Source organism: Tiliqua scincoides, chromosome 3 (genome assembly GCF_035046505.1).
Source record: "Tiliqua scincoides isolate rTilSci1 chromosome 3, rTilSci1.hap2, whole genome shotgun sequence".
Taxonomy (NCBI): domain Eukaryota; kingdom Metazoa; phylum Chordata; class Lepidosauria; order Squamata; family Scincidae; genus Tiliqua; species Tiliqua scincoides.
In genome coordinates this window covers 192,395,784-192,408,416 of record NC_089823.1, presented here as the reverse complement: position 1 = coordinate 192,408,416, position 12,633 = coordinate 192,395,784, and the positions used below count along the sequence as shown (strand labels likewise).

General features: G+C 44.4%; 1 protein-coding gene and 1 pseudogene across 2 annotated transcripts in view; one reads left to right on the top strand and one right to left on the bottom strand.

Moving 5' to 3' along the window:
* The window catches only part of ARHGEF4 (Rho guanine nucleotide exchange factor 4), a 207,665-nt gene that overhangs the window by 174,396 nt on the left and 20,636 nt on the right, over nt 1–12,633 (bottom strand). The window contains exon 1 of one of the 2 annotated variants that reach the window (XM_066620909.1): nt 11,670–11,804. The exons of the other annotated variant lie outside the window; for it this stretch is intronic. Coding sequence (XP_066477006.1) covers nt 11,670–11,708 — 39 coding nt within the window. The 5' untranslated portion in view covers nt 11,709–11,804. Of the gene's footprint in view, nt 1–11,669; nt 11,805–12,633 lie in introns of those variants that run through there. 2 annotated transcript variants of the gene reach the window in all.
* On the top strand, nt 5,276–5,389 carry LOC136646197 (5S ribosomal RNA; annotated as a pseudogene).

Below are 12,633 nucleotides of genomic sequence, written 5' to 3'. Positions count from 1 at the left end.
GAGACCATGACCTTATTCTTGGATAACTTCATTTGGCTTCCAAACTGATAGCAAACTAAAGTGGTTAAGTGCTTACAAGTGCATACGATGCTCAACATCTGTTTCAGTTTTCATTTTTGACCTAAGGAATGACACATTTTTATTGACTTAGGTTGCAATTCCAAACACACTTACTAGGAAGTAATGCCACTGAACTTAGTGAGGCTTACTAACAAATAATCATGCATAGGATTGCACTATTAGGAGACAAAATTTAGCCTTTTCAATTCCTAGGTCCGTCAGCAGCAGATCTGCAATATGCTAATATGCCAGCAACACTCCCTTAAGGAGAGTGAAGGCAGGATGGTGGCAATGGCACATCTGGGTTCCCCCCACTACTGCTGACTAAGGAAAAAAAGGAGGTTGTACTTACCCATCTGTGGTGGCAGCTGGAGACACTACAGAAGTAAAAAAACACCATTTTCTCCCTTAGTTGGCAGCAATGGTGGTGGCGCAGACCCAGAAGCACTATTGCTGCCATCACCACCGAATCGCCACCTCCCATAATGGCCCCACAACTACTACTGTACTAGGAGAACCAGGAGATCTTTAACTAGAGTTAGCCTAGAGCAACTTTGCTCCTGGGGGGGACAATGAAAATAGTGTTTGAAAGTGTAACATGTATCTGTAGGAAGTTGGCACTGGTACCCAGTTTACAATAGTTGCACCAGCTCCACTAAAGTCTTAACCAACTCACAAGAGAAGTAAGTATACAGTATTTGTGTGCCAAGAAACTTTCTTTTGAGACAATGGATTGTGTTGTAAAAAGACTTGGGTTGCAATCCTATACACACTTAACTGAGCATAAGCACCGTGAACTCAGTGGGTCTTACTTTTAAATCAACTGTGCTGTAAGGAAAGTTCTGAAATGCTCTCCAGATTCAGTTCGCATATGGAGCAGTCCTAATATATCCCATCACATCCAAGTTAAAGGAAATTCAGTACAGATTTTTTCTGCACTAATGGCCCAATCCTATCCCTGCACTAATGGCCCAATCCTAAGGACCTACTCAGATCTACTATACTTCCTTTGCCAATGTAGATCTGTTACATGCAAGGGGCCAAGGATATAGGATTCAGTGGGTGCCACTGCCACCAAGATCCACCCTTGACGCACTCCCGTACTGGCGTGATCTTGCCCTGGTCTGCCCCCAATGTCAACAGAAACTCGCCAGTGGCCAGTTTGCTGGCATATTGCATGGGTAGGATTGGACCTTACGTGACTGATGTACTGCAGTTGCTGATGGGAATTGGTTGGTTATATTCACATGGGGGGGGGGTGATCCAAGTGACCAGTTTCCCAACAGGTGCTCCCTTGTAGTTTTAGAGCAGGGGTCTCCAAACTTTTTGGCCAGAGGGCTGCATGAAATATCTGGTGCAGTGCTGAGGGCGGGAAAAAAATTTAAACATAAAATTTAAATAAATAAATTAGAGGTGGAACTTAGATGAATGAATAAATGAATGAGTGGGCTCATTCACTCAGCCTCTCCGGCCCTCAGAACACCCTCCAGATGCAATCAGAGCACAGCTCTGTCATGTTCAATCAAGTGGGCCAGAGGCATTCAGGGGACAAGAGGCTGGCCGCGGGCTGGATAGAGGCTCGCTGCGGGCCGCACCTGGCCCCCAGGCCGGGGTTTGGAGACCCCTATTTTACAGGTTACAGTGCAGCCATACCCAGAGGAATCTGCAGCAAAATAGTTAGTCAACCCAGTAGCATTGCAAATTGTCAGATAAGAGCACGCCTGGGCTGTGATCTGCTTTTGCCTTACTTAAACAGCCTCAAGGATAGGTCTGCCAGATCATCCACAGCTCATTATTTAGGACTCTAATTATCTTTTTGCAAATGTTGGGCGGTAGGAATCTCATCCTGTCAGTGAAAAATTGATCAATAAATTAGACATTTAGATCTGTCATGACAAAACAGTGAAAGATGGTGGGCCAACACTGGTGTTAGCTTTTGCTAATTCCTTGACTTTAGGAAGAAATGGTCACTTTCAAATTCAAGCATTCTCTGAACATAAACTAATTGATGCTTTGTTTGTCACTAGTAACTGATGTTGACTCCTTTTGTAGCCCACTGAAAGAAACAAGTTCACGACAGCTGGTTTGATCAACCTTCAGTAGATTCCACTGATATTTTAAAGGCATTGTCATGTTACAAATAACTGCTCTCAAGGAGTGAGATCATGAAATAGGGAATACCTGTATATTCCAGATACATCTCCAGCATCCCATAACAATAGCCGAATGAACCCTGTAGGCAGTCCTAGTCCAGAGCACACCATATCAGTATTGTAGGAAGGCATGCATGGCACAGACTCCACCCCTGGCTTAGCTGAGGGGTGAACAGGGAGGAAGAACAGTAGGTGGGGTCACCACTGCTACACTCCAAGACCGGGCCTAGACAAGAGAGTAGTGCCAGTCCAAATGAGCAGTTGCCTGGGCATTGGGTTGCAGGGAACAGGGCACCCCAGGTCAGTTTTCTCTTTCCCCTAGCCTGCTACTTTAATCAGCTGCTTCACTCAGCTTCATTGGTGGGCTTGCAGAAGTTATATGGAGTAGCAGGTGGTAAGGCACTGAAGCCTGCGAGACCCTCTCTCCCAGTCCCTGAAAGGCTTCCACACAAGAGATTCACAGAGACATCCTCTTCCAGTGAGCGCAGTCACCCCTCTCACATCACCTTTGTCACCCTTAGGACCAATTCTATCCAACTTACCTGTGCCAATGCAGTTGCAACCCCAACATAAGGGAACATTCCCTTGCCTTGAGGAGGCCTCTGTGACTGCCCCCACACTGCAGGATGCAGCACATGCCCCACTGCCACAGCTGCATCAGCATTGGAAAGTTGGATAGGATTAATAATAAATAATAATACAGGTATTTATATACCACCTTTCTTGGTCTTTATTCAAGACTTTATTCAAGGTGGTTTACATGGGCAGGCTTATTTAAATCCCCGTAGGGATTTTTACAGTTGAAAGAAGGCTCTATCTTTCAAGAGCCACAACAATTCAGATGTTTCGTTCTGATCTGGCCTCCATCCTGGCCTCCATCCTCCCACGCTCAGAGCAGATGGAATAGCTCGGCTCAGCTTGTCAGCTGCTTCAAGGCCGCATGGTGCCGGTGGCCTCAAACTGGCGACCTTGTGGATGTTATCTTCAGGCAAATGGAGGCTCTACCCTCTAGACCTCCTGCCCTTAATTGGGCCCTTAATTTCTTCTCCCCATTGGTCTCCGAAGTGATAACACTGTCGCAGGGAGGTGGATTAAAGATCATGCCCAGACAGCATCCCAGGGTCCTGGGCAGCAACCCCACCTTAGCAGGCCATTTCTTAGTAGGTCTGTCAATCAGCAATCCTGACAGGTGACACACACAGTTTATCAAGGTAAATATGTGTTTCCTGTGCTGCTGGAACGAAACAGGATGCCTTGAAATTAAGAATATAAGAACATAAGAACAGCCCCACTGGATCAGGCCATAGGCCCATCTAGTTCAGCTTCTTGTATCTCCTGTAAGTTAGCATTTCAGAATGTCACAGGATTGCGTTGGACTGCTGCTGGAACGCTCACTTTTCTCCTCCCCGCCTCTATGCAGAGGCTTGCTTGCCGAATGCAACACTATGAACTGTTAACATGCAGCTATTTTCATCTCTCAGAAGCAGGATGATATCGCCAGAACTTGTGTGGGAAGGCTGAGGTTGTTTTCACTCCTGCCTTTCCCCTCTGTTGGAAAAATGTGATCAAAATGTCCTTTGAAAGTAGTATTTTGAGTCAAGGTATAAAGATGTTCACACATCAGAAATTCCTTTTTTCAGACACCCACCCACCTCGAAATAACTGTTGCTACATTCAATCATTTGCTTTGAAAGATTTCCATCCAAACAACAGACCTCAACAGTACCGCCAAGATAGACCCCCAACAGGGATCTTTCAGCCCAATCCTAAATCCCTGCACAATGATGCAGCAGTGCCAGCACCGCTTCCACTGCATCCCATGGGGATTTTCAGCTGCTGAAGGTCTCCATGGAGTTAGGGAGACTTGCCCCAGTGTAAGCCACAGCAGCTGCTCTGAGGCAACTTGGACCTGTACCAGCTGAGTCGCTTCCTGAGGGGCTCCATACAGGTGGATCAGGCCCAGGAAAGGGCTCAAGATTCAGTGTGTGCTATCAACCCCAATCTCACCCCTCCCAGACCAGATCTGGCCTCCTCCCCAACACTGCCAGTCCCTGCTCTTCTCACCATCCCTCTGCAGGTACTGAGAAGTTCAGGGATGGTATTGAATGACTGACAGCCCAATCCTATGCATGTCTACTCAGAAGTAAGTTCCATTAGAGTCAATGGGGCTTACTCCCACAAAAGTGTGGATAGGATTGGGCTGTGAGTTTCCTTTGGATATGACACTGGAAACTTACAAGGTCTTTGTTTTATTTGCAAAAATGCAAGCAAGCACACTTCTATAAAGCAACAGCAAGACTACTGATTCTCCTTCCAGTTCCCAAAGGCAGATGGCTTCAACTCTCTCTGCCTTTATCCATCTCCCCCCAAAATTCAAACTTCAAAACAGGCTGCAAGTTAATTCTCTGTCCTTATTCTTTCTAGCTGGAGGGTGGGTGTCACTTTCCAAAGGTTGGAAAAAGATCTGAGATTATCAGGAAAATAGTTCCAATCATTAAAGAACATTAGGGAGTGTTTTGTTGTTATTGAAATCCCTGGCTACTCATCAAGTTCCAGTTCAGAGTAATAGACCCATTCACAGAAATTAGGGTGGCTAAAGCCACAACACCAACAGACGAAACTGTGGCGAAGTTGGTTTGAGGGCTGCAACCTTAAAATCTGTTGTCATTAAACAAAGTGAAATTCTCTACCCTCTTGTTTATAACTCCAGTTGTAGCATCAGCAAAACAATTTACAGCATGATCATCTTAATCATATTTACTCAGAATTAAATTCCATGGATTTTAATGGGCTTCATTCCAGATAAGAATGCTTAGGGCAACCTCAGCTTCTGGAGTGACTCTGTAGTTAAAAGACTAAATGAAATACTATTCCTTGGAAAACCAATATGATTAGCTCCATGATACGATTGGAAAGTTGGCATGCTAAATCTATTTAGTGAGGTGTGTAAGTGCTTCAGATTTTGGAGAAATGTTATGAAAAATGGCTGAGTGGCAGGAATTTAAACATTCTGGCTGGGTGAGCAAGAGGTTTTGTTGCTGTCTATTTTTTTGCCAATAAAAGCATGCTGTTACCCTGCACATGCCCAATCTCGTCTGATCTTGGAAGCTAAGCAGGGTCAGGCCTGGTTAGTACTTGGATGGGAGACCACCTGGGAATACTGGGTGCTGTAGGCTTATACCATAGTCTTTCGAGACTGAAGGTTGCCAACCAAAAGCATGCTGTAGAACTGTCATTCTGGAGGCTGAAGAGATTTCAAAAATTCAAGTGTTCTGCTGACGTGTGCCCTTTGTTGATTTGGTGGAAATTTGTTCTGCAGTGTTAAAACTAATGGGTTTGAAGGTCCCACTTTGCTCAGTGAGGATGGAAGTGTGGTCAAGTCCAGCAGCACAAATCATCTGTACAGAGTGAAAGCAAAACAGAGGGAAGACTTGACAGCTGTACGTTTTGACCTAAGAAATGGCCACTGCATGGTGGGGAGGAGGTGAGGAGACAGGAGGAGCCAGGTAGTGGTGATGGAAGACAGCAGGAGTAGAGAGAGAGACCGCTCAGCAGAATGGTCCAAACCAGACCTCTGTGCTCTAACAAAGGCTTTGAGGCTGGATCAAAGCAAGCTTTGCTCCGGTCCTAAAGCAAGTGTTCACAGTGCAAAGAGTGGGTTTAAACTTCCCATCTACATAGAAACAAAGGCTTTAGAGAGCCTCTGCTAGAGCATGAAGGGTTGGGGTAAAGTTTAAACTCCCTACCAAGCAGCCTACTTCACAGGGTTAATATAAGTTTTACTAAAATAGTATGTGTTACACGCTTTCAACATTTTCAATACTAGTTATTCTCATGCTACTGCATTGCTAACAATTCCCCCTCTCTCTCACCCACCTACCTACACACATAAAGGTACATTATGTAGTCCAGCAAATTTCCTTTTCCAAGAGCAAGGGGAAGTTAAGTGTCTTATAAATGCACTCATGCAACAGAAAGCATGGAAAGTACACACTAATTACACTCACCATCATACCTGTATCATGTTAGCAGTACTGATATTGTGTAGTCTCATGTATTGTGCTTGCTTACAGCTTCATCTCCACGCACAACTACTTTTTCTTGGTCTTTCACACCTAATCCCCTTCCTCTGGAGTTTGGGGGCAACATTGAAGCTTGGGCCACATTTAAACAAAATGTAATAAGATGACTGCTTGTAAATTCGAAACTTTTAATTCTGACAGCCAACCTCTTGCAAAACTGAGCTAAGGTCGCAGAGGACAGTCTTATACATGCTTTAAAAAAGTCAGTTTAAGTAATTTACAGCTCAGTCCTAGAACTATCTACTCAGAAATAAGTCTTGTGGAATTCAAAAGGACATACTCTCAAGTAAGTATGTATAGGCCAACAGCCTTATCTGGCATAATCAAAATATCCGATTTCCACTGCTTCGCTTATAATACTAAAGTCTCAAGTTACAGTTACTTATTTAACTATAATTTAAAACATTAAAAGACCATGGAAAAGTGTGGGTGCAGTTATGATAAATGAGAACAACATGTGAGACTGCAGAATGTCTTTACTATTTGTGTGGCATGGAAACTTAACAGCCCAATCCAATGCTTCACACCACCACCCTGATCCTGCTAGGGGGGCAGTCCCAGAGGTCTCTGGGTAAGGGAACATCTGTTACCTTATCTGGGGGTAAGCCTCTGCAGCACGGAGGGGTCTACGTGGACCTACACCACAAAATCACTAGTGCAGGTCTATGTGGACCCTGGCCACAGGATCAGCTCTGGGAAGGGAGTTTGGATTTGGTAGCTGCTGCTGCCACCGAACCCACCCGTAGCCACCGCATTCTACCCTCCTTGCCATGTTCCATCCTCATTTCACCCTCCCCCACTGGCATACTATTGGTGGCAGAACTCTAGTGGTTCGTCACTGCACATGGAGCTGAGAGCCATGCCACTGGCAGGCTGGCAGTGCGCAGCTCTGCACACTGACATGCAGGCCATTTGCTACAACCATAATGTGCTCCCTGCCACTATGCCCATTCTTTTGTAAGCCTCTTTTACAACCCAGTCCTAACATGCCCAGTCCACAAAAAGAGCCTTACAATGCCCATTCTTGTTGCTGCAAGAGTGAACATTAAGAGCCTCTTAAACTGGAGGTTTTTTAGATTGTATAAAAATAATCTTCTTCCAGTGGGATGAGCCTGCTCTTCTCTACATAGATATCCTCCTGAAGCACATTGGTAACAGATTGTCTTAACAGATTCATCTAAGGGAATTTCAAAAGGGAATTCAGCAAGAAGCTTTTCTTAAGGCTTATTCACAGATCTATGACCTGATCCCATAGGATAATTCCCATTCAGATTATCGCAATCATTTCACAGCATATACATAGTTGTAATGTCATCAACAAGCAACATGCATAACAGTGATTCAGGAGGACAGAAACTTCTTTTCCCACAATGCATCTACAGGGGATCCATTACAAACACTGTGTATCCATCAGTGAATGTTTTTAGAACCTGGCAGAAACCCCTAAACTGAGCTGGGAAGAAGAGACATGGAGACATTATTCCCCTCCCTCAATGTGCCTGTTGCGTTTTGGAAAACTTGGTGGATGCATTTTGCCCCTGCTTTGACTGACTGATTACTCACTTTGGTTTTGAGAAGGACTTTTTGGCAGGTAATATTGGCTAGAGAATCTAGAGGTGTGTGTGGAGAAATAGGGAAGGTGGTCTGTTCTATCACCTGCAGTCTTGGGTAGGCCTGTTGCTCCACAGACATCTTCCTGCAGTATACCTGCTCTCTGTTTGTAGAGCACTATGGTCTGAATTGTATTGCTTAATCCAGGGGTGCCCAAACCCTGGCCCAGGGGCTACTTGCGGCCCTCGGGGTCTCCCAATCAGGCCCTCAGGGAGCCCCCAGTCTCCAATGAGCTGTGGGATGAGCTCCAATGAGCCCATGCTGGCGCGATGCAACTGCTCTTAGCATGAGGACGACTGTTTGACCTCTCACCTGAGCTGTGGGATGAGGGCTCCCTTCACTACTTGCTGTTTCACGTCTGTGATGCAGCAGTGGCAGCGAAGGAAAGGCTGGCCTTGCTTTGTGCAAGGCCTTTTATAGGCCTTGAGCTACTGCAAGACCATTCATTCATTCATATAAGTTCATTCATATAAGTTCACTCATTCATTCATTCATTCATATAAGTTCCATCTTTAATAAATTCATGTATGTAAATTTACTCAAATTTTAAATGTAAATTAATTCTTTTTTTTCCTGGCCCCCGACACAGTGTCAGGGAGATGATGTAGCCCTCCTGCCAAAAAGTTTGGACACCCCTGGTAATCTGTGGGGTGGATAGTCCTGCTGCTTCACTTGATGAAATGAACCATAGCTCCTTCCAGTGTTATGATTCTATGTAGTAAACATCAGAAAATGTGGTATCTATTAAAACATGACCAGCTGTGTTCAATGATCGTAAGCTACATTTGCCCTGTCCACAGCTACCACTCCAATGTTGCAGGAAGTGGGAGGAGATGTCACAAAGTACACTACACTCTAAAAAAAGCACCTGTGGCATGAGCGGAGGATCCAGCATTAACTCCAGCCTGGACTCCATGCAGAGAGACGCTTAAGGCACTGTGCCTCAATGTAGCGGATCTCACGTGGGAGAGCTGTGCTTTAGCATCTGCCCGTGTTCAGCTGACTTGCCAAATCGCACAAGTCACGTGTTTCTCTGCCCATAAAATAATAAATGTTCTATCTTGGAAGTAGGCTGGGAGATGACATTATTGTTTTTGAAATGTTGATTGTGGGAGTAATTAAGAGTTTTAAGTTGCTATAAACAAAGGTACCGGTCCAAGTTAAAAAAAAGAAATAGGATGTATTATTGCTTTGTTGCTGTACATGTGGGAGGACATGAATGGACTGGCTATTTCTAGAATAGCCTTTTCCCTCTAAATACAGTCTGGAAAAAGACTTTATTGAAACTATAATCAACTGCAATCTCTTTTGGCTGGGGTACTGTAGCAAGAATATACAATGTGTTTTCACTGGGTTATTCTTTGAGCTGCCAAGAATATGCGTACAAGAAACAAGCTACTTTCCATTCACTTCAAGCAACTAAATACAGCCCAAAACCAGGCTTTATGCAAAGACCGCTTAAAGTGGCATACTGCAATTTAAACCTGCTCAGTCCCATTGGTTAGATAGGAGCAGCTAAGCTCCTTTAAGTGCAAGTATGCCAGACCATGTGGTTTACAGAGAAGGTTGTCCCTTTACCAGAGTCTTTAAGGCTTTATGACAGGTGGAATGTCAACAGATTCAAGTTTTTCCCTGATACAGAGATGCAGCAATTGGGAAAGCTGCACATGGTGAATTTATGCCTATAATCCAGCTGTCAGGCAGAAATTGGCAACTGTTTTATGGAATCAGCTGAATACAAAGTAATTTAACACAATTATGGCTGAGTATCCTTTGTAGGAGATGCAAAACACAGATGACCAAAACATTCTTGGTATTGTGTCTGTCCAACAGTTTTCCATTTTTGGACTGCATCAGATACACAGAATGCATTTTTGTACATCAGGGATTTTTCCCCTTATAAAAGTGTGATTCACAGAAGCTGTTAATCTGATTTGAAACTTCTACTCTTGCGTAATTTCTTGAAAGACTTTTCTGCTTTCAGAATCACAGAATCATAGAACCATGGAAGGGGCCTAATAGATTATCTAGTCCAATCCCCTGCCTGTAGCAGGAAATCCTCATACAGCATCTCAAGCAGGTGCCTCTGATCTCCAGTGAGGGAGAGTCCACCATCTCCCTTGGCAATTGTTCCACTGCCGAACCCCCCTTACCACCCTCTTCTCTTGCAGTTTGTACCCGTTGGTTCTAGTTCTACTTTCAGAGGTAACTGAGAACAACTTTATCCCTTCTTCCATATGACAGCCCGTGGTATTAGAAAAGCGCTATCATTCAAGGCGTTTGTGTCATACATTCCTATTTTTGTATGTACGTCTAATATGCTTCAAGCATGGACGTGAAAATGTTGCCCTGTGCATTGTGTCAAATGCATGGATCATACAAGTGCACCCATCAGAAGCCAGCATCAGTTGTGGCTCCCTTTCATGGCGGAAAACTTAGGTTTGCTAACTCTTCTGTGTGAAATTGCCCAAAGACCAACCATCTTAAGTGCCATCATTGCCCAAGGACAAATCTCATCAAGGGAGATCAGTGCAGCCCAAGTCTGGTGAGGTAGCAATCCACTCTAATCAATACAAAGACCTCTAATCCAGTTTCTCAAAGGATACACTTGTCAGGGTTCTGTTTTACTCTGCTCCCCAGCTGGTACTCAACTGGCAGAATATCGAGCATCTTATCCCTGAAGACTTGCCTTTCTAGAATGGTTCATCTTCCACACAAGCGATCATCAAATGGGACAGGGGAGCAGAGGTCCAATCAGGGAAATGCATTAACTCCACATTAACCTTGGACTGACTTCTGGGGTGTTAACCTGGCTAGATTCCCTTTTGGCTTGACAAAAGTCCACTTTCAGCCACTTCTAACAGTATCCTAGATTGAAATTGGGTACATACCACAAACGGAATAATAGAGGAATGCTAAAAATGACATTTGACTCAATCCTCATCATGTTTATTTTTCAAGGCAGTTGTTGAAACTCTTTGTGGATTTGATTGCAAATGGATGAAATTCTTTCCTGAGAACTAAAGCTGCACACTTACTAGAAAGTGAATTCCATTGAACCCAATGGGGCTGACTGCATAGACTCAAGCAGCAAATAACAATATAACAGTTCAGAGCACATCTCCTGAAGTATGCTAGCAGCTAGTGATTAAATATCACTTTCTCCACAAGCCACAGTTCTCACTTACTTCAACCATAAAACAGGATGTACTTGCACCAATTTACTCTCGGGCATAAAAATGAAATGCCTGATTATCCTGGAGATGATTGTGATATGGGTGAAGAGAAGGAGAAAAAATATATAATTCTCTTTGTAAAATGCAAACATTCAGTGAATCCATTGCAGCTTACGGATATTTTAGAACAACATACAGTGCCAGGTTTTACACACGCACACAGAGTTTTTCTCAAGGCTTTCTTATGCTTGCTGAAAATCCAAGAGAGAAGCTGAAAGTAAACAAACCAGTAATGAATTACAATGAAATGAATCACACATACAGTGATTCACTGGATCTAATCAAATGTTCTGCCAGCACTTCACCGCCTCTGCCTCTAAAGCCACAAAGTTTAATGTTTTTAAATTATATAAAGAACTTTTCTGCCTTCAAACCCAAAAGTAGCATTTCTGCTAACCGGTTTCCAGAACTTGTGGTTTTCATGCAGCTCACACAGACAGCAAGCGTAGTTCCAGTTTCTGCAAATCAAGCCCCTGTCATTGTTTTCTTCTTGAAACACACTAAGAAAAAGTTTTAAAACTTCTTACCTTGAAGAAGCTCCGGAGAAAATACATTATGCTTAGCATCTTTGGAATAAGGAATAAGGAGCTGCTCAATCTTTAGAATATCCAAGGCCTGTGTGAATTCCTACACCCCTGCTGTGTCTTTAGTTGCATGCTTTCTTGTTGCTATTTTGGACTGTCTTAGTACAAGAGAATCATACCAGCCATGCCAGGAGCTTATGCTAAGGAGTTGCATAACAATTAGGGCTTATCTGTTCTGGCTGTACAGTGCAAACAGGTTTGTTCACAGTTTGCTGGCCCCAGAGCGCTTCCACTGGGCATGCTCAGAACAATACCATTGTGTTTGTGAAATGTAAAATAAGAAGGACCATTTGTGAGCTCATCCAAAGGAGCTGGTAGCCAATGAGGCTCAAAGGGAAAGTACACGGTCATTTACATCCTGTCCTCCTCCTGCCCTTCCCCCTCCCCATTTTGCTATTGCCAAGAGTAACCTCAGTCAATGGGCATTTAACTCTTCATTTCATTCCTCCCTCCATAGCCCTTAACTCAGGAGGACAAGAAAGAACTGTTGTAAAATGTACTCGTTAAACCACATAAATAGACAAAAAGATGCAGCTAAACAATATCCCGCTAGCGATTCTGAGACACCAAGGGCCCAGTCCCAATCTACACTTGGGCTGACACAAGACCCCGCGTCGGCCAGGGAGTGTCGCAAAAGAGCCATAAAGCACTTTTGTACCACTCAAAGGGGAGATAGGTCGGTGCGCAGACATGCGCCAGGCTCCCTGTGCCACCAAGGGCCCCCAGAGAGAAGGTGCTTTGTATAGGCCAAGCTCGACCAACACAGGGGTTGGGGGGGCATGGGGAGAGCGGGGAGGAGGCAGAAGGAGGTGTTTTGGGGTGGGGAGGGCGGGCAGCAAGCGTTCCCGGGGCAGGTGGACAGGGAGTGGGTGGTGGGGCCAGGACAGTCTAGGGCAGCTTCCTGGGC